Source organism: Eucalyptus grandis, chromosome 3, assembly GCF_016545825.1.
Source record: "Eucalyptus grandis isolate ANBG69807.140 chromosome 3, ASM1654582v1, whole genome shotgun sequence".
Taxonomy (NCBI): domain Eukaryota; kingdom Viridiplantae; phylum Streptophyta; class Magnoliopsida; order Myrtales; family Myrtaceae; genus Eucalyptus; species Eucalyptus grandis.
This window is the reverse complement of record NC_052614.1, coordinates 29,798,107-29,820,959: the sequence shown is the minus strand read 5'-3', so window position 1 is coordinate 29,820,959 and position 22,853 is coordinate 29,798,107. Positions and strand designations below refer to the sequence as shown.

The 22,853-nt window shown below is 37.9% G+C and overlaps 2 protein-coding genes across 3 annotated transcripts in view; both read right to left on the bottom strand.

The window, feature by feature from the left end:
• Positions 1-7,991: 7,991 nt before the first annotated feature.
• On the bottom strand, positions 7,992-10,405 carry LOC104437118 (disease resistance protein RPV1-like). 2 transcript variants are annotated; one of them, XR_005550044.1, is made up of 4 exons: positions 10,326-10,405; positions 9,485-10,233; positions 8,294-9,388; positions 7,992-8,073 (listed from the first exon to the last, which is right to left on the bottom strand). XR_005550044.1 is itself a non-coding variant. In XM_039310498.1 (3 exons), exons 1-3 carry the CDS (start codon positions 10,377-10,379, stop codon positions 8,836-8,838), a joined length of 1,356 nt encoding a protein of 451 aa, XP_039166432.1. In that variant the 5' UTR covers positions 10,380-10,405; the 3' UTR covers positions 8,290-8,835. The 2 variants fall into 2 exon arrangements, 1 of the variants encoding a protein (XP_039166432.1); XM_039310498.1 differs by lacking the exon at positions 7,992-8,073 and having other exon boundaries at positions 8,290-9,388.
• LOC120291796 overlaps positions 10,397-22,853 on the bottom strand; it is a 43,537-nt gene continuing 31,080 nt past the window's right edge. The window contains exons 3-4 of the mRNA XM_039309534.1: positions 11,270-12,003; positions 10,397-10,534 (exon numbers count right to left, since the gene is read on the bottom strand). Coding sequence (XP_039165468.1) covers positions 10,397-10,534; positions 11,270-12,003 — 872 coding nt within the window. The remainder of the gene's footprint in view (positions 10,535-11,269; positions 12,004-22,853) is intronic.

Sequence of the window (22,853 nt, the reverse complement as noted above, 5' to 3'; positions counted from 1 at the left end):
TGCCCTTGCCTATGGCTTGTGGCTAGCGAGGACACAAGAAAAAGAAAGTGAAAAAAAAAAAAAAAGGAAAAAGAAAAATCTGAATTTTTTAAATTTACAAAAATTATCCATTGTTGGCCCTCTCACATCGACGCGATTTCTAATGAAAATTGACCAAATGCGTTACATTTGCAAATTGTCAAAATACCTAAAATTAAATTGGCCAAATTAAAAAAAAAAAAAAAATTATGAGTGAATTGGAACAAATACAACATTCATAGGACCTTTTTTCGGTAATTCTCCCTATGAAAGTTAGAAACCTTAACCAAGTGAGCCCTTGGATGGTTCTTTCTTCTCTTTTCATTTCGATAGAGAAGAGAATCACATAACAAGTTAAAACAGATATAACAAAGGAAGTCCCGGGTGCGATGACCCCTATGGTCCACTGCTACAGAAACTGGTGGTTAGAAAATTATGCCTGGGAAACAACACTGAAATTTTAGATAGTCACAATTAAAGGTGGCAAAAGGGATTTTAAACCTAATTTTTAACTCATATTGTTATAGGCTATGTTTAGTTGGACTTTGGGTAGTTAGACAATCTCCAAAGTATCCTCTTCCAATCTACCCATTGAACAAATCTGTATCAAGAAAATTTAATGACCGTTCAATGATAAAAGCTGAATCTCCACTTAATTATAATTGTCCATGCAACGAGAGTCTTTGTTTCCATAAGAAGAGTTTCTCCGTTTAAAAAGAACTTTTATCGAGATTGATTTGCCAATCGAATAAAATTGGGTCAATCAAATCTTTCTAGGTGTGAAATCTAAGACCAAGTCACTAGCTGTTATACATTCTTAACAAGTCACATTTTGAGCTTGCTTCGTTATAAACTTGCCACGTTTTGAACTTTTTCGTTATGAACTTGCTTCAGGATAGAAATAAGAGTCTAGAGGAAGAAGGGGTCGCTATTGAGAATATCTCCAAACTGTTCGAAGATAATTTTGTTGGCGTTATCCTAACGCTTGATAAAGTTGAATCTTCAGGAAGCCAATACCATCCTTTATTTTTTTATGACTTGCCAACTCTTTTCTTGATTTAGCAGCATGATAATAAAAGTTGGTAAGGTCGGAAAAAATAAACAATGATAACTAATTCAACGGGAGTTGATAAATTAGAATTAATTGATAACTTAATTGGAGAAAAGTATTAATTGGAGAAAAGTTGATAAGTCACTTCAATTAGAGTTTGTAGGTTCATGTAATAATTGATTACTCTAACACATACCTTAAGAAAGATAGCAAAGTTTGATAAAATATAAGAAAAGTCAATCATTAAAAGAAAAATAAAATTGCTAAATAACTTCAATGAGTATTGGCAACCCAAATCTTAGTAATTTAACCAGAGAAAAATTGGCAAGTCACTCTAATTAATTTTGGTAATTTGTAAATAGAGTTGGTAAATTTTAGGTGTTGCTAAGAAAGACATATAAAAGTTTGTACACAGCAAGAAAAATTTAGCATTGAAAACTAAATAAACTAGTGATAGTGAATAGCCCAATTTTAGGGGAGAAAACTAAAAAATCCCAAACTTATTACATTGTTACCAATTTAATCCTAAACATTTTAATTCGACTGATTTAATCCTAAACTTTTTCATACTAATATCAATTTAGTCCATCAAATCAATTTAAGTCGGAAATTACTAACGTTGATGCTGGCATTGATATAAACATTTTAAAATAACTTTTTAATAAATTTTCAATTTTTTTAACTATTTTTTTTAACTATTTTTCTTCTTTTCCCTTTTCTTTTTCTTTGAACTGATTGACTATGGCCAGCAACCCGCCACAAACAAGGGCCGACGAGGGTAAAAACCTATGGCCTGGCAAGGATCAAGCGAGGGTCGTGAGGGTCATGCCCTCACCAGATTCGGTGAGGGCCGCAACACCGTCGTTGGCCATGGTCAATATGGGCCATAATCCAAAGGGTTATGGCCTTGCCTCGATGAGACAAGGGTCACGATGCCCTCACCAGCCATGGCCGATACCGCAATCCAAGGGAAAAGAAAAGGAAGAAAAAGGAAAAAAATTAAAAAAATAAAAAAGTAAAAAAATGAAATTATTTTGAAATGTTCACATCAGCATTCGCCATGTCACTTGGATAGCCAGCATCCATCTCAGCAATTTCCGGCCTATATTAGCTAGATAGATTGAATTTCTACCAATGTAAAAAGGTTTAAAATTGAATTAGTGTAATTGAAAGTATGATTAAATTAGTACCAATATAATAGATTCAATACTTTTTTTGTACTTTTCCCAATAATTGGAGGTAGTGGAATGCCAAAAATGGTGAATTACACTAATTAATGTTGGTAATATCTAAAAGAATGAATGAATTTAAGATGTTGATCTATCCAAAGCAAACAAAAGTTGATAATTTACTCGAAAAGATAGTGTATTTAAAACAAATTAGTTGTTAGTAAGTAATTCATACATCAATTAAGAATTCAATTTGACAAAAGTTGGTAAGTCAATTTAATTTAGGTTGGTAATTGCATATAGGAATTAGTAAATGTGAAGCTTTAGTTTATGAAAATAAGATGTGCAAAGTTAGTATGAAAATTGATGATTTATAAATTGTGAAATTTTTTTAGTGATTTCATAAAAGTAATGATGCCAACGAGGTACTTGGAAAAATGTCATCGGTTATGTTTTCACCAACAATTTACCATGAACGTTCCACATTCTCCATGAAATCTTCAATTCGAGACATAACTACTCTACATAACCTATAACTTGAAGGTGTGAGATTCGGGTTGAGATATATGTGAAAATTGAAATTAACTTGTGAAACTCCTTTTAACATAACATCAATGCTTAGCTTTGGAATTCCAATATTAGGCATGCTCAAGTGGAGCACTACCAGAATGGGTGACCTCTTAGGAAAGTGGTCATATGTGACATCCTGAAATTCAAGTCCTCTAAGGAATGAATGAATTTGAATTTCGCCAATACATTGTTAGTTGATCTCACTTGAAATTGATCACTCCTAAGATACTAACCTAAAGAGGAAATGTTAATAAGGACAGAATTCGTACGATTAAAGAAGTTGACCTGGAAAAACGACTTGATTGTGAGACTTGTGTGAGGACGATCCTGTAAATAGGCAGACCAATTTCAAGGACGACTAGAAGTTGATTCACAGACAAAAAAACATAATGGAACGACAGGTGATTCCGTTTATTGTTATCAAGCTCACGAACGACCCTAGGTCAATCCTTAGTAATCGTGTACTTTGAAAGAATAATCTATCTTCCGAATCATGTAGTTAAGGACGTCCATGAGTTGAGATGTCTTGAACGTGATTTGGCACGAGTCGGTTACGCGTGAATCCTCAAAGTCACCTATCAGTTTGAGTTATAGCATTAAGGCGAGATTGACATAGCATGAGAACTAAGGATTAGACTTTGAAGTAACGGGAACGTCTGGTAGGGATATCCTCTTTGGTAGAGGAATTTATTTATTTATTTATTTATTTGGTGATGCTTGAATTTTTGGTCGAGAAGATTCACCAACTAGTGCAGCGGCAATGCCCATGTTTGAGTTTCAGTAGTCCCAGACTCAAGACCCTGGAGCATTGCTTGTGACATCCATAAATTCCCCTATTCAAAAATATTATTTAGGATTAATTTTCACAATTGGATTGCTTGAAGTTTGAGGTGATAGAATTTAGGGAATACATTTTGATAGGTAAGTTAGTGGTGTAGAACGGTGATATTTGGTGTAGAACGGTGATATTTAATTTGCCTCTAAATTATTGGTAGAACTTGGTTGGTATGTTCTAAATTCCATATTTGAGGATATTCAAGTTTTAAATTTATTATTTTGAGATTTTCCAAATTTTTGATACCTTTCATTAATTATTTTAACGAATTAAAAATGTCTTTGGATTTACAAATGTTCAAAATCAAATGTTTAGAACTAAAATATTTTTGGACGCACAAACATTCAAAACGAGATGTCTAAACAAGGCATTGGTAAGGCACAACCATACATGAACGAGGCATCAAGGTGCCATTCAAATTTTCCTATCAAAGAACTAGATAAAACACCTAAAGAAATATCATGATAAGCCATATATTCCCGAGATCTAACAATATAGTTTGCAATCCAATCAGCACAAGTATTCCCCTCTCTCTAGGTAACTTGCAACTCGACTTCCCATTGACTCTATGAAATTAAGCGAATTTGGTTAACCAAAGAAACCATGGATGACCCCAGACGAGTCGGTTGTCAGTCATATTAAGGATATGATCGAAGTGGAATCCTTCTTGAAAAAGACTATGGTGGTTTGGGTTGCAAGCTAACTGAAACCCTTGAACAACAGCTAAGAATTAAGATTTGTTCAGAAAAATGCTGAGGCAATTAGCAAAGCCTTCAAAGTACTTGCCCTCCTCCATTAGTAATCTTTATTAAAAGATTGAATGGAGAGTAAAATAATTACATATATTTGTGTGAAGGACTTCAGATGTAGCAAATTTCTACCTACTGATTTCAACAATATCAGGATTGAGGCAAGCATCAAGTAAATTATAATTTTGTATATAGACACAAGAAGGTGTACTTGAATTGATGTATCAAGCTGAGCAAAGTGAAAATTGATTTCTATTCCGTTATCTGCCCAATGTGCTAACATATATTTACTATGGATTTGATTTCATTTGAATAAAACCAATATGTCTTATGTATTCATTATCGAGTTAATATTTTTATTTTCATCTATTTAATGCCATCATCACTGCTATGATTCGACAACATTCAAAGTATTGATGATAATTCTTGACATGATATGAGAACATGGCTCACTTTTTGTTTCATTGGGATGCTTGCAATCCCTAGTTGCACGGTGTGCAATCAAAATCGGGAAATTGTAAACTTCCTAACAGTCCACACTCCACATGCTCTTGAGGAGCTCATCAAGCGTGAGGCTGTAGAGAGAGCCTTGCCCTGACAATGGGGTGCGACCCCATTTCGCCAACAACGCCGCCAATACCACCCCTCGAGATCTCGTCTTTATGGAACCAGATTGTGGGACCTAATTCGTATGATTTGTGAACACCTTTTTGAGAATCTGGAGCGGTGTCGATGTTAGGGTCCGAACAGAAAAGGAGCAATCTTGAGATCCAGTTCGGCTCTGGCAAACACAAAGCTAAAAATTTGGGGCGGCATCCCTAGATGGTGGCGATATAAATTCGAGAAATTATCGCTGTACAACATGAGTCTTCCATATCAAACCATCGTTTCATTCACAAATAAGCCTCAGATCTCTCATACAAAACGCTTGCAAGCCCTCCCCATGTCCCCATGTCGCGCAGCCACCAATGTGTGATGCAGACAAGGGCCTGCAAGGCCTTGCTTTCGAGCAACAAACGTCGGCAGCGCTCACCAACCCTTGCGGACACCCAACAGGGGTTTCCGGCTCTCACTGACAACCCAAGGAGGCCGGGTCTTCTATTCTCTCCCTCTCTTTTTTTTTTTTTTTTTTCTTTTTAAATAAAGCTAGTTTTTATGCTTTTTAATTGCTACACTTTTTTCTCTCATACTCTTTTTCTTTTTCTTTTTTATAATTTTTTTCTTTTATGTTTTGAATATATCAAAAATAATTTCTAATTTGGCACCATGTGTCTTCACAAATAAAAATAACACGTCAACATTTTATGTTAGCAAATTTGAATGGAGTTAATGGAGGGACTTGATTGTACCAATTTAACAAATTTTGAAACTTGATTGCACTTTTTAAAAGTTTTATGATTAATTGCATTTTTATAACAAGTTTTAAGGCCTCTGATATGCTTAAGACTTTTCTTAAGACTATGTCATTTTGGGTGGTATCGTACGTGTCTAATCGTAGGATGTGTTACATAGGATGACTAGGGCTGGTTAAACTACTATGTTAGTGATTTCCGACCTAAGTCAGCCAAACATATTATATTGGAAAATCAAAAGGTTAGAACTACATTTAGGATTAAATCAATATTCGTATAATAAATTTAAGACTTTTTGAGTTATTCCCCATCATTACTATCAAATTAGCAAAATATTGAAATGAGAAAAATGTTATATTAAGTTAAAAAGAGTGTGCGATTTTTTATTTAACAATCAAGATTCAATAAAATATATCTTAAAGCGTGATGCTAACAATATTTGGAACTTGTTACCATTGTAAAAGTATATTTTGGTTTATTAATATCAACTAAACAAAAATATTGAAAATATGTAAAGATCACCTGAATGTCAATAAATAATCAAAATGATGTGGTGTGTTAATGCATTTTGTTGGATTCACCGACTGTGTTGAGTGGTATTATCTCAAACAAAATTCATTGAAATTGCTTTATATTTCTCTCCATGAGTCCAAACGCAACCATTTAGCTGATTTTTGGGTAAGCAAACTTGTGACCAAAATTAACAATGTGAAGTCTTAACTTTGATTGCGGAATGTAGCTAGGTTGATTTCATGTAGCTAATTTCATGTAGCTAGGTTGATCAGATGCTAATTCCACATGTATTTTGGCTCACTTTTCTTGGTGAATTAACACACGTGTAGATATTTTTCATTTAAAAAGTTTTTGATATCATAGGTATATTTTCTTTACCTCACTCTACATATAAGGAACAAGTGCTTATGACTATTTAAGTTGTCCCCATCCATAACACAACATAAATGCAACCAGTGAGTTTACTTAAAATGCGAGTCATGTCATAAGTTAGGGTCTTCCACATGGAGACGACGAAATGGTTAATCATTGACAAAAGAACAATGCAAGTATCAAAACTTAACACAAGAGGACACTTAAGTGTCAAAAGTTACGAAAGATATACCTAAGTACCACTTTTCTTTTCTCTTTTTAAATTGGGACATATGAATGCCAAGTCCAACAACCATAACAAAAAATCCTACGTGGCAATGTTTTATTAATATAATTTGCCTACATGGCTAACCAAAAAGCTAAATTAACAAAGAAAAGTCAAAATGATGTCGTTTTGTCCCCAATTTGAATTTTAACTTGAATACTAATTAAATTAAATTTAAAATTAAAGTATTTAAAGAGAAAAAGAAAAAGTTGCAGGTGTGCAAGTCCTCACCGCCCCCTCACCAGTGTCGCCAGGAAAGGCCGACAACGATGGGAGGAGGGTCGATCGGCAATGCCGAGCCCTAGCCAAAAGCCAACAAACCTTCTTCTCCTCCTTCTCCTTCTCCTTCTCCTTCTTCTCCTTCTCCTCCTGCTCCTCCTGCTCCCGCTCCTCCTTCTCCTCCTGCTCCTCCTCCTCCTTTTGCTGCTTCTTCTTCTTCTCCTCCTCCTCCTTCTCCTCCTTCTTCTTCTCCTCCTCCTTCTCCTTCTTCTTCTACTTCTTCTTCTTCTTCTTCTTCTTCTTCTCATTCTCCTCCTCCTCCTTCTTCTTCTTCTTCTTCTTCACTGTATATTTCCAAACTTTTGCACTCAAGTATCCCCCTTCTCCTCCTCCTTCTCCTTCTTCTTCTACTTCTTCTTCTTCTTCTTCTTCTTCTTCTTCTCATTCTCCTCCTCCTCCTTCTTCTTCTCCTTCTTCTTCACTGTATATTTCCAAACTTTTTGCACTCAAGTATCCCCGTGTCAAGTTTTGACACTCTAAGTGTCCAGCTTTTGTTAATCCTCTCACCAAGCGTTGAGAAAACCATTGGCTCGACCTCCCAGAATGCTGTTTGGTTTTATCAAGTGCAAGAAGATTATGGAGTGTGCACAACCAGTAAAACTCTAATTAGTTCATGATAAGAGGATGACCTAATCAACTCTTGTTTGGATGTCTGTTATTGTCATTGTTGAAGGGACGGCAAAAAGAATTGTCCACCTAGCTGACAAACACAAATACCTATCTTACTCAATAGTAAACATGTCGAATCTACATAAACTCCATCATTTGAAGGCCAGTTGTCCTGGAAAATCCGCACTTAGGGTATCTTAGATTAGATAGCCTCTCAACTTCTTCATTTACAAAATTGTAGAGTGACCGAGCATCAAATTTTCGACAGAGAGCTTGAATTTTTTTTGTTCCCTGAGACAGTAAAACAAAAAAGCTTAAGTATATTATATTGAACAAATATAATTGTTTTTCAGAACACGAAGATAAATCTAAACACTAGTATAAACAAAAAACGAGTTACAACAATATGATGAGAAAAAAAAAAAACTTCCCTTACATAGAATTGAGCAAACACTAAAGGCCCGAAATTCATCTGCTTGATGATGATAAAGTAATTGAAATGCAAATTTACCTTCGTTTCCATCAACACGTCCAAACCTTCCAGATGGTTCCCCAACTGAGTCTTTTTTTTCCGTTCCTTATCACATTCTCGACGAACAATGTCTGTACCAAGGCCTCTTAACTGATCATGCATCCATAACTTATTGTCTTCACTGATTTTTATCAAAGAAATTTGCTGGAGGACTTCAAGACCTTCCTCTGGGAAAAGATAGGAATCTTTCCACGAGTGGAGCACAATCCTGTAATCAAATCCAGTGAAAAGACAAGCTATTTCAAGGAAGATATGCTTTTGACAATCATCCAAGGTATCATAACTTATTTTTAACTTTCGTTTTACTTCACTGAGAGGAACTTGTTTCAATTTCTTCAATATCACATCCCAAACATCTTTGCTTCTGCGCCAAAGTAGTTTACCTATAGCCTCAAGAGCAAGTGGAAGACCTCCTGTACTTTTGACCACTTCAGTGGAGAAAGCAACATACTCATCCAAAGGATAGTCTCTCCCAAAAGCATGTTTGCAAAAAAGTTGAAGAGATTGATTGAAGTCCAAACTCAAAGCTCATATGGATAACAAACCTCGGGAACATCAATAATATCCTTGTTCCTACTAGTTATGATAATTCTACTTCCTAAACTGAACCAAGCAGGTTTTCCAATCAGTGCATCCCAATGAGTCATTTGATCAACATCATCAAGTAGCAACAAAACCTTTTTACCACATAACCTTTCTTTTATTATCTTGATTCCTTCCTCAACATTGCTAATGTTTGCCCATTTCTTCTTGAGAACGTCAGAGATTAGTTGATTCTGCAAACCTTCGATGCCCTTTAGCTCTGAAGTCTCCCTGATGTTGGAAAGGAAGCAACAAGCTTCAAAATGATGTAATAGCCGGTTGTAGATAATTTTGGCAAGAGTAGTCTTTCCTACACCCCCCATACCATGGATTCCAAGAATTCTTATATCCTCCGACTCACCACACATCATTGTATCGATTTCCTTCACATGATTTTCAACTCCGACTAAGCAGTCTGTCACCAGTAGATAAGCCGTTTTCAACTCATCGATAACCTTCTCAACAATCTCCTCTACTAGTTCTCCTTCACCTCTAATATTATGGAAGGAAAATGGAAAACATAATTAGAAGAACAAGGTAATATTTTGGAAAAACTGCGCCAAAATGATAACCCAGAAAATGACATACCTATTCTCCTTCGAATTGACCCATCCATTTAGATTGGCAACATGGTTGAGAGCAGCTTTCCACTTACTGACGTTCGCACCAAATTTCTCCTTATGCGAAAGAAAGGCTTCTTCATAAGACCCAATTTGATGTCGGACCTCTGCCGGAGTAACATCATAAAAAATGGGCATAATCTTCTGTCTCCTTGTTTTACTACACTCCACCATTTGGACCAACTCATTTAGACACCATTTACTAGAGGTGTAGCCCTTGGAAAAGATGGGAATTGCAATTTTTGATTGGCTGATAGCTGTGAGCAACTCAGGACCAAACTCCTCTCCAACTCGGAGTTCTTCATCATCCTTAAATGTGTGGATTCTAGCACCTAGCAATCTGGTATAGAGGAAATTTGTAATGCCTGAGTGAGTATCTGGCCCCCTAAAACTCAGGAAGACATCATAGTCATATCCGGATGACATGGAGGTTGATGATCGTGAGCTGTCCTGCTGGTATATTTTTTCCTGTTTTGGCAGTGTCAAATCAGGGATTTGCACCAAGTTGGAGACAACTGCAGCAGTTGCTTCTACACTGCCATTGTTGATAGCCGATGAGGATGCTGAGTCACTGACAGAAGTGACCGCTTTCCCTTCAGCTGGCAGTTTCTCAGGTTCAATCTTCCTCATGCTTTTCTCTTTCCGGTTTTCCTTTTCCTCACTGGACAAATCAACCATTACAAGCGAAGTAGCAGCATCCACTTGCGAGAAAACAATCTGCTCGTACGCAGATGAGAAACATGAATTGCTTTCCAGAATTAAAAAATGAAGTCAAATAACAGATGATTAGTTTGACATCTAACCAGTACCTCTGCCATAAATTCCTTTGGATATTGATCCTTGCGATCCCATGGGACATCCATACCATCAAACTCAAGCTTCAGAACATTATCCGATTAAACATTGCACGAAACATTGATTTTCCATGTTCAAGATTAGCATCCAAACTCATACACTCGAGCACAACATCGCCTTGAACATTACAATGGATGTCCAATTTATCTGTTTCACCATCTGCCTGCACTTAAATATACAAACAATTAAAATAGAGAACTAGCTTGATATCTATAATATTGGTTAAGCATTCATGGTGTATGGATGAACTCACACATCAAAATAGATTGATGGATGAGGCATGTAGCATACAATCGGTGCTTGAGAGGGGATTTTTTTCTCTTATATACTTGTATTTCTCAGAGAGTTGTAGTCATTTTATATATAAAGCAAAACACTGTTACCAGGAAAGCAAAATAAAAGAACGATAGCCTATGAAAGGAAAAAATTAAAGAACGATAGCTCATCTTTCTGACTAGACTGGACATAAGCATACTGATGTTTATAGGCTCAAAATGAGACACTCAAGAAATCACACTAGTCATACACTAGAGTTACATTATACGTACCAGGGATTACGACAAATGCATCATTTTTGCCAAGAGGAAATTAGGCAAGTTCTCAATATGCAGCATACTTGCCTTACAACATAATGTGATATACAGTGATCTTTTGCAGCTTAATTTCACAGTTTAACACTCTCTTACTAAGACATTCAAAACACTAAGATAACCATCACTGCTTGCAGCTCTTATCTACAAATCCATCAAGGTTTTACAAACATCTAAGGTGAAAAATTTTGGTACTAGAAGCCAACCAGTACATGGGAGAGAAAGTGGAATCATACCTGACAAACACATACAATCAAATCCCATGAATAATTTCAGGTTATATGGATTGCCAACAAAATCAAAGTTACCTGTTTGTAATGCCTAACGTGTTCACTCCTTCTGGGTGTTGAGAACAGAACTTTGGCAGTTTGATCAGCAACCATAAATGGGTCCCGTCCCAGTATCTTAACAATAGGACGACATCCCCCTTCAGCATCCAAATGAGGAATGGACCTCAGCACAACACTTTTTATCACAAGCACCTTATCCTGTGGAGGCCAATCTAAACCAGCATTCTGTGTGGAAACATAGTGAAGGTATCTCAGCTGGGAAGGCAACGGATTCAGTGTTGATGTCAGCTGCAACAGTTCATGGGGCGCTTTCTTGTAAATCATGTCAAGTGTTTTCTGCTCCCCATCCTGCTTCTTCCTATATAACAAGAGAGAAGCCAACATGAATGCCAAAACTGGCCATGCACCTCTTTCACAATGCATCAACAGCACGTTCTGTTGCGTATCAGATGACAACCATTCATCGGCAGACCTCAAGAAGTTGTGGATAATCTCCACTCTCGGTATAGGGCAACCTCCATAATTTTGAGGGAGTTCCATGACAGTTATATCATATTCAGACAACACTTCAGCCATTGGGCTTTGGTTATATTGCTCTCCGAAATTGAGCACCATGAAAGAGGCCGCAGAAAATTGGTGTTGGAGTTTTGCAACTATGTCTCTCATGTAAAACTTATATCTGTCATCCTTCAACCAGTCCGTGGTAATTTGGCCAGAAAAAGACCAATCGCAAGTAAGACAGTAATCAAACACTGCATCCACATCCACATACGTATATCATTATGTGCATAAGATTGGTGTACAAAAATAGATAAAGCTAACAGAAGACATCTATCATCAAGCGTGTAATTTGGCTCAGTATAAACTTGATAGACCATGAAATGATTGAGGTCAAATGAAGTACTCGTGCAAGGAAGCTTCCAAATTATGGATGATGACTTGCTATGCTGTCAAGAGTTGTTTAGAAACTAAACCACAAAAATGCATTCATAAACTTCCGGGAAATAGTGACTAGAAAAGGTTAGGAAACCCATCTACTGCACATCATTTCCACAGAGGTGTAGGGTGAATGATATATCAAGAGACCTGCCAATTAAACTAATGAAATGATCCCCTGAACTCGAAGGATAAGCACCTCATGCGGATCTTCTGCAGATGAACATCTTGAATGCTTATGAACTTTTCACCAGCAAGTACAATTGGGAATTGCGAAATATGCATTTATGACTAGTCAGTAGCACCCACAGGAGCCTCTGGGATTAATAAGGAAGCAATTACAGAAAGTGCTTGTAGCTGATTAGCTCCATGGAAGGATACTTCTTTCGACTTCTAGGCTTTCCAGCCTTTCAAACAAAATAGCATTTTTTGTGTTTTCTTAAGTCTTTCAATGCTATGGACTTGCGGATTGGGCACTGGAATGACCTACTCTGGTTTTGGGTTAGTCTTAATATTCTGATAGCCTAGCAATCATTGATAATTTACGGGTCTTCTTCTCTTCAATCCGGCCTGGCTGGTCAATACAACATTGATGCACCCTCAAAAGCTACTGAGGCTACACAGTTGCTGGAAGTTGGTTAACATGAGCATAAAGATGCTCCCAGGTTGAAGCAGGGCTGTGGGTTGTGCCAATGGTAGCATTTAAATGTGGATTTGAACAAGCATTTCCTTTTAGCTGAGACAAGAAATGAACTTGCAATTGCAGTGATATGAAATGTGACGACATTCTCCTGTGGAAAGATAATGCTTGTGCCGAGCAGCTATCTAATCATAGTTGGTGGACTAGCAACTAACTCCTCTACAGAAACTTTATGCCTCTTCTGCAAAGTAACAAAGTCATTGATCCTGGAATTTTTAGTCTGTATTCGTTTCATGTGCCTAGAGCCCGTGTTACAACCAAAATGGGAAAAGAACCATAAACTACAGTACACAAGCTTGTACGTTCTTTTGACATATTATAACCTTCATTCATTCCTTGTTGATACATAGGTTTTCCACTATTTCCCCCAGAGGAGGAAAATCTTAGAAAATAAGTCTACAGGCTGTTATTGCATCCGACCGCTAAAATAAAGAAGCATACATAGAATCCTGGAATCTGACAATACTGCGCATATAAACTATCGTAGTATATTGATACTGAATATGTGAAAGCTCACCATAGACTCTGTGGGAGACTTCCAACACCCCTCCATCGGGCAGATTCCTGTAAGAGAATATCCAGAGTAAGGCCATAGTGCAACAGCATTAATCCATATGCTTCACATTAAGCATCTTGAGACACTAGCATTACACTCATGTAAAACCAAAAGTCCATGTTACTTCATCATAATGCAGGACATAACAGGCAATTTCCGATCGAGAAACATTATCTATGCAGACTAGGAGACAGTGTAATAATTTATGTCGGGGGAACAGGAGCTACTTAATAGGTGCAATGGATTGTATGTCGGTAATGTTGTCATAAAGAACCTAGCCCATGCAGTTGTAAACTTTGACAGTTTCTGAAAAATCACCGTGTCCTTTCAGATAAATCATCATTCGCTTTGATGATCTGGTCAGGCGGCGGCTGGGACTGCCAGTCTTCGATTGTCGTCCGTGCTCCAGACAGCGAAGGAAGGATTTGCAGAATAGTCTCAACCCCGAGTTCATTCACAATCGCCTGTACTCGCCCCTGATCATTGGCCAAGTAGCGGAGCGCAGTCAGGGCGGCATTTCGAGCATCGGGAGCCGAACTCTCCTTCAGGAGCTTGAGCAGCGGAGGTAGGCCGCCTTCCTCCACGATAATCATCTTGTTCCTGTCATTGTCACGCGCGAGCGAAGCCAACTCATTTACAGCCTCAATTCGATCAGGCAGGGGCCCCATGTGAAGCGAGGCGATGAAGGACCAAACCCAAGCCAGAATCGGCTCATCACTCGCAACCGGGGGCAGCGAGAGCGCAATACCAACACCCTCACCTTCGGTATCGAAGACACTGAGCAGCCACTTCAGGTCCCCGAGAGAAGCGTCGAGGAGGGCCGGGATCTTCTTAAATTCGGCGGCACTGATAACGGTGAGGACGCGGCTGAGGATGTTGTGGGGCTTGCACTTGCGAGCTAGGGCTAGGGCTTGCTCCAGGTTCCTGGAGGCCTCAGGGGCCACGCGGCGGATGGGGCGCTCGTAGAGGGATGGAGCGGAGGCAGTGAAGCGGGCGAGGGAGCGGAGCACGTCGGAGAGGCGGTCGGCCTGCGTGCCCAGCACGGAGCACTCGGACCTGAACGCCTCGGCCTCGTCCACGGCCGAGCGGACTTGCTCCGACAGCACGATCAGGTGCGACAGCACCTCGTCTATTCGCTTCTCCTCCGGCGCAGCAGCTCCGATGGCGATTCGGTGACTGCCATTGGGACCGATGAGGAGTCGAAGGCCTTGGTCAGCAAAAAGGCTCCATTCGTGTCGAAAATATCACGAGCGCGGTAAACAGCATGGATATCATGGTACAAAAAGTTCACCACCGGAGCACGACAGCTTTCTTCAGTCTTCGTCCCCTCGTTTTTAGGTTCAGTTCTTCTTGTCGTCTGCTCATCCCATTTTCTTCGTTTATCACGAGGAGGTCAACGGCAAGGTGCTACAAGTCCACGTCCATTATTTAGGCACGAGGATAGAAGAGGAATGTGAAAACAAAATTTAGGATGTTTCGGTGCAAACTACACAATAAATAAAAATGTTTACAATGGAAATCCGTTTTTAGAAAGATAATTAGTTTTCATTTATTTCGCTGTTTAAGAAAAATGATTTCATCCTTAGCAAATGGGGAAGTCATTTCCCCTTTATTTAAGTTTGTTGTTTTGTGTAGATTGATTAATTTTCATTATCTAAACACCGAAAAATTGAAAAAAAATTCTCGAAAATAATTTTCCTTCAAATAAATGGACTCTTAGAATTCTTTGCACATTTATATGATCCAATGCCACTTAGAATTCTTATTTGAATGATCAGAAAAATTACTTCATTCACAATAAATCTATTGACATAGATATATATACCAAGTTACTTAAATATACACAAGATTTATTAATCACTTATGAATGTTATTTGTAATTATAACATTACTAATCAAATTAATCTCTTTTTTTCTGTATTAAAATTTATTAAGCATGCCATAGTAAGGAAATTGTACAGAACATCCATTCTACTATATTTTGGCATTCCAGTAATATTGTATATAAGCCAATTGATATAAATCTAATGACCTATTCAATTGCTAGAAACATATGAAAATTCAACCCAGCCTGGAAGCCTAGGGAATTTGCGCATTGGATTCTCCTTGGAACTAAAATCATACCCAATAAGGGATTGAATCAACTTGTAATAGCTCTCTCTCCAGCTCTGTCTTCATATTTTTGGCCAAATGTCGTGATACTTCAATTGGTATGGATACACACAAATGTAGGATGCATTTATTTTATTTAAAAAAATTGGAAAAATTTAATGATAGAAAAAAAATTGGAAAAAATTATTTCAATATCTTTTATAGGCCAAAAAAATACAATTAATCTTTTTTTTTTTTATTAGAAAATTAATTAAAATTAATTATATATATATATATATATATATATATAGTCTTTTATATTTGGGTCTTATTAACAAATTATTTCAATCTCATGCACTTGGAATCATGTGACTAGCCAATAACATCGTATTGGATAGATTCACATCGCACTATTAATTATTTGTGAATAAAAATAGCTTTCATCATATTATTGTTATTGTTATTGTTATTGTTATTGTAGTTGTTATTGTTACTTTCCCCAAAATAAACACACCCCTAGCTTAGAATGCAGCTAGTATCTTATGTCATATATAATGCAATAGCAGCAGAGTCAATCGGAATAATAGGAAAAAAAATGATTGTTTCATAATTGATTTTGCATGGAATATCAAAGAATCAGTATCAATGATATGCCAACCAAAGTTCTCAAACATGTCTTAACTTGAAATTTTATAAAATCGTCAAAAAGGAGAATCTAGTTCGCTACTCGTTATCTTCTTTCTAATTGTTTCTTTAATTAATTCAAGTTAATATGAAGATTGGCAGTGGGTGGTCATCATTGCAAAGAGAGGGCTCTCATGTGCAAATGCTACGTAAACTTGTAAGCTTTTCCCATAACGATCGACGCCAATGTTGTCGGTTGTTATCTATAGTATCATCTTACAGTTATAAAATGGAATATCTTTGAGCTGGGTTTTTTACTTCATAGTTTAGTTAGGTTTGTATGACTATATGAGTATTTATACTTCGATAGAATTGACATTGACGGAAAAAAGTGATTTAGCACATGCTATTATAGGAAATTTAGTCTAATAATTTGTGAAGAGAGGTGCTAGAGCAAGAGTTTACCTATAGAAATTTAGTGATTCTTGTTATTAATTTAATCTGTCATTAGATTGGTGATTAATGCATCACTCTAATTGATAACACAACTTCTAATGAGTCTAACAAGTTTGGATTTATGACTAATCAAAATTCCTGATGCTAAAAATAATAAGTTTCCTCTTTTCTCCTCTACCTTAAATATGACTTGCCATATATGACATTCAAAGCAATTGACCGTTCGAGCAGTGTTCTAGAAGTCCTAATGTGGTCATCCCAATTTTCCCATCCTGAAGACTACGTTAATGTTGGGAGTCATTTTCCTATTGTGAACATGTTATGCCTATCGTAGCCTCTATGCTAATATGTATGTTTTTGATGCTTTTACTCTTTATCATGTATTTTCTCGCTATTTTTATTAATGTTGGGAGTCATAATTTTGGCTAGTCACATGATTCCAAGTGCAAGTAAAAATAGAGAGTTTCATTCAAACATTAACGGTTGCACTGCACCATACAACTTCCTTGTATTCTTCTCGAATTTTATCCTTCTTGACCCCCCTTAGCGCCCTTTGTTCGCGACCTAATCTCGATAAGGCGGAAAGTAGGTTTAGAGGTATCATATAAAAGAGGGGCTTACAGCCAATGTTTTAGACGCGAGCTCTTCTCAACTTATACCTCACCACTAGCCTATTGAGGTTGGCTAGTAATCAAGTAAAGTATGGAAACGTACTTTACTTTCTACGCAACCAGAAAATTTACGATTGAAGACTTGATTACATTAATTAAACAATTAGCACCCTTTCAGTACTTAATCTTATTTATTTAAAAGATTTTTGTTAGGCAATTTGAATTGATTTTAGGCATATTTATTGACGTGTGAAGTGATCATGTGAATACATAATCATTAAAATAACAATCTACAACCAAATGGGGTATGAATTACATTGCAAGGGAAAACAAGCATCTAACACTAAGAAATAAATAAATGCCAATCCTAATTAGGCTAAAGGGAAGCCATAATCATCGTGTCAAAGTATACAAGTAAGGATATTTGTCTTTCAAACAATTGAAATCCTAAGGTAAGGCTCTGGGGGGCTTGTCCAAATTTTGAGCACAATTTCTAATCAAAGGTTTTCCCACGGTTTAAGAGAAAATTACCCAAAAAAAAATATTTTTTAAGCCATTTTCCTAATTCTTGAGAAATAATTCTTTTTCAGAATTTTTAAAATTTATCAAATGTAAATTATTTTTTTAATTTTATAATTTTTTTTTAAAATTGAAAAAGGGACCCGGGCCCAGCCCGTGTGTAAGGTCAGATGCGGGCTCATGGGTTTGGACTAGTGATATCAACTGGACTAATAAAAGAAGCGAGCCCAATGGTTCAAGGCCTATCGGTCCATGGCCTGAATCGAGTCCAAATTCAATTATCTTAAGCCCAACCAAGATTTATCAACACTAAGTTCAAGCCCACTTTCTATTTTTCTTTCTACGCCCCCCTATCCGAAACGTGAGGACCTCCCTTCTTCCTCGATTCTCTTCATCCACCCCAGAACGTGAACCCACCCACCTTCAACATTAAAACTCAAGACCAACAAAAGAAGACATCACTCATGGACCGTCATCTCAAACATTTAATGAAATTTCACCGTATCGCCAACCATAATTTATTCTCGCTCATGACTTAGTCCACATTCATCAGGCACACACCATAGATGCACCAAACAAGACTCGAAAAGAAAAAAAGCATGTCGAACCATGGTGATTAAAGCATATCGAACCATTACACATTCGAAGCAACTAAAGATCGAAAAAAAAAAAACAATGGGCACAACTTGGTTTAAACATTTTGTCACAGGGTGTGCAGTGGGCTAAGGTGAATCAAATGACCGAACTAAGGCTCGGACCCGGATCTAGACCTACGACACTAAAGAAATCAGTTCAGTTGGACACGGAACGCTCAAGAACCAGAACCGGATAAACCGAGTCCGGCTTGTCTTTTAAACGGAAGAAGGCGGAGCCGGAGGGGGGCTTTGCGTGATTGAGCGTTTAACGAGGAGCTCGGGGGCAGTCATGGGGCGAGCTCGAGATGAGCCGACCTATGGCCGACCGCTTCCCCCGATGTCCCCGAGCCGGAAAAAGGGCTGAAACCAAAAGAAACTCACCAGAAATTTGGTGCTGCGGGGGTAAACGGGAGCTGTGGGCTCGATGACGTCGGCCGGAGTTGTCAAACGGGGCTTGGGCCTGGACCGAGCTGCCGGAAAGCTCCCTCTCGCTCTCAGGTTTCACACCCTCAGTCGCTCTCTCTCCTTCCATCTCTGTCCCCGCTCCGAACGAACCCCCCCCCTCACTCAGCTTTTTCTGTCGCTCCTTTTTTCTCTGTTCCTCTCGCCCACGCCTTCAGTCGAGCTCCCCACGAAGCCTGCAGAACAGTATCCGTAACTTTGACACCTCGCCCACGCTGGGATCGTCAGAGATTGGAAGGAGACGACAGATCTGCGCTCAACGTTGTAATAATCTTTTCCGACTTCTGGGAAAAAGATGGGATTTTTACTGTGGATTGCTCGACGGAGTGAGTTGGGTGGGAACCAGGAATTGAGAGGATGGAATGAGGGGAAGGAGAAGCCTTTGCTTCACTGGCCAAAACCCAAGATGGTGGTCTCCGCCTCTGTGTGGAATTCCCCCCTCCTTTTGAACGTGAGAAGCCTTGAGGGCCTTTTCTTTTTTTCCTCCTTTTGAACCGGAAATTGAGAGAAGGAACGAGGGAAGGATAACAGTCGTTTCAAGTTTACACGAACCGGATTCATACTGATGAAACAGTTTCCAGTCAGGTGTTCAAGAGCAAAGAGAACAAGTTTGGGGCTTGGCTTGCACACTTGATCAATGATGTTTGAATTTTGAAGTTGTAAAAAATTATTCCTAAGATCACATGTTGGTCACAAGGGAATAATAAGTGAAATGTTCCGTTTTGGTTAATAAAGTTACCGGTAAACAACTTTTTTTTTTTTTGGACGAAACCGGTAAACAACTTTGGTGGAAGCTACTTAAGCCGAGTCTCAACGAAGTTCTAGAAACAAACTCAAGAGGGGATAGTTAATTGTTTGTCATGTATCAAGCTATGGGGGGATAGTGCACTAGATCTAAAGATTAAGTGAAATTAATATTAGAACTTGAGTAAGAATAACTACCGTGAGAAATGCGCATAAAAATATGAAGCAATTATTTATTTGATGAGCAAGTTGCACAAGTATCATTGATGAGTAAAAAAATAGTTGCTTACAAGTATCGTCGATGAGTAAAAAAACAATTGCTTATGAACAAGGATATTAAGAAAACTTGAAAAACCTAGAGAATATCAAGAGTGGCGAAACGGTACCATTTATAACTTTGAAACGCATTTGATAAGTTTACCCTTTATCTTATAAAGAACAAATAATGGTAAGTTGTTGCCTCCTGCTCCCTTGCTCTTGGACGGGGCTGACACATGGGGAAATGGTACCATTTATAGCTATTAATTTGAATTTGATAGGTGCACTTTCGTGTTCTGTCAGCATTGTTTCTTTATAGAGCTTGAACATCAATTGCATGACCGTGGACATGAGGTTATGATAAATTAAATGAAAATCCTCTACCACAAATCTTCTTCCGAAAAAAAAAAAAAAAGGCTACATCCACAATCAATGTTTTCTTGTTGTGTATATACATAAGATTGGCTATGTGAATTTATTTATTTATTATTTTTTTGTGTAACTCTCCAATAGTTAGAAATAGATGGGTGGTTTTTTGTGATTGAGCGGAATCACAAAGACCGCTTTTTAAAAACAATATGTTTCATATTTTCACGTCAATTAAGTTTTAAGTCACATAGTAGGCAAAATGGGTTCGTAACCCATTTTTTAACTCAAATTCAATAATTAATATCAATTATAAGTAACTTGAGATTTAAAAACAGATTAATGTGGGTTCACGATATTAAATCCAACTAGACGTGGGTCTAAAAACAAACTCATATAAGCCTAAAAAGATTATTAGCCAAAGAAAACAGGAAAAAAAAAAAGGGTAAAAGAGAATTCAATGTGGAAAAAAAGAAGGGAAAGTGCGAAGAGCACCGGCGCGGTCGACGATGTGGCCTACCGTGACTTGTCTCGCCGTTGGCATTGCCAGTGATAGCGATGGTTTCGCCGGCGATAGCCCTGCAAGCTTCCAATAAGTTTGCCTCCGATTTTCTCACATCCGCCAGGAGGCTTCGATTTGGAACCCTCTCCATGACTGTGTCCATCCCCTCTGCCTCGGCATCGCGGTTTTGGATGTCGTCAAGGAGAAAAAGCTCAAGCGTTTTCCCTCGTCTTCGGATTTGGAGCCCTTCCCTCATCGCCTTCTGCACGAAGCACATGTGGTGGCTTCTTCTTCCTCGTTCCAGTCTCGGTTTTGTGTTTGCGTCTTGCTCTTTCTGTTTACCTTGTTTCCGCTCTCTGTTCTCTGATTTCTCCTAATCCTCCTCTTCTTCATTCTACTTTTCGCTTGTCTTTTACTTTTGTCAAATCTTTTTCCCAGTAAATTGTCCAACGTAGATTCGAACACCTCAGGCGACCTCTCATTTTTCTGGTCACCTCCTACAGAACTGCGCGCGTTGTCGTTCTCCACGGTTTTGTCCCACTCGAATCCTTGAAAAATACCACTCATCGAATCTCACAGTTCGTTTCAATGTCACAATTCGGGATAAATTCGTCTCCCTGGTATTTTTCTTCAGGTTCGTGATTCTGCTATTTTTAGGATCAGGACGTGAAATACGACAATAGAGCAATCGGCACAATCAACCGTGATGAAGGAATACCGACGAAATCTCGTCTCATGAGGCGTGCCATTTATTACATGTTCTTGTGTAGGTCAATTTAGGGACAAGAAAAGATTTTCATTTAACTTTGCATATTTCTTTTATTTTTCGTTTGTCTATTATTGCCTTTTTTCTAAATTTATTTATTTATCTACTATTAGTCTAAATTTATTTTTGAGTTCTGTTGTGCCTTTTTTTTTTTCTTTTTCTTTGAATGGGCAGGTTTGGATTAGATATGGATTGGGTTGGATTGGATACGACTATTTAAATAGTTTAGCAAATAAAATGGTCAACGTGAGTCAAATGAGTGGATTAGTCAAACTCCATTATAACCCAACCCAACCTAACGATTTGCCACCCCTACCATTTTGTTTTCTCCTCAACGTTTCATTCAAAGAATTATGGAATACATACATACAAATATACTGTGATTATCTATGGAAAGACTTCACAAAAGTACCATAGGCGTGATAACAGAAATAGCATAAAACTTACAGATAAGATCGACAGGATATGTCAAATTCCTACATACAATATGAAGGCAATAAACATGAGACCTGTCACATGCATATTAGGTAACACACAATATGCTGAGATGGGTATATTAGTTAAAAAAAGGATGCGGCCTTAAGAGTGAAGACATTTTGTGGTTGGTTGGCGAAGGTACCATGAGAGCTAACAAGCTCTAGAGACGCTTATGGCCCTGACTTCCATGAGATGGAGATGACATATCACAACATGGAAAATTATGTGAATCTAGGCACGCATTGCAGCTATAAATTAAAAAGCTAGATCTACATGACAGTAGTGAGCGATCCACTCCTTGTCATGGAAGGAACTTACGAATTATTATCTAGCGAACATGGTTGTCTTATTTGTTAATCCGTGATGGCCTTCTCAAAGCATTTTCCTATATCTTTCGTGAGTCTAACTGGAATGAAATCTAGAAACCGGGATAGCAAGACAAAAGAAAATTCGGACATTACACATACACTAGCACAAGTGGGGCATAGAAGCAGTCGTTTCCTCTCTACTATCCAAACAGATCAAATAAGTTGCAACAGAGACGAAATTTTAGTACAAGAGGAAAAGGTTTATGCATTTGCTCAATTCTCGTTTTCTCGTGCAACCTCAGATCTAGAGGATGGAGTTCGCCAGAAATTACACCTCTAATAACTTAACCTTTCGAAATGGTTTGCACGCTCCATTCAATATATTATAGGACCAAAAGTCTTCAACATCGATTTCTCACTCTTTTCATTCATGGCTTTTCTTGCTTGTTATGCAGTAATTCAACTAACCTTTCATCATCTATGGTGTTCTACAGCTCCCGTCATCTCGTAAACCTTCGTCTGGGGGAGTTGTTGAGAAAAAAAAATACATATTACATCGTTCTCCAGCAGTTAAAGTAGTTGGAGCAATTG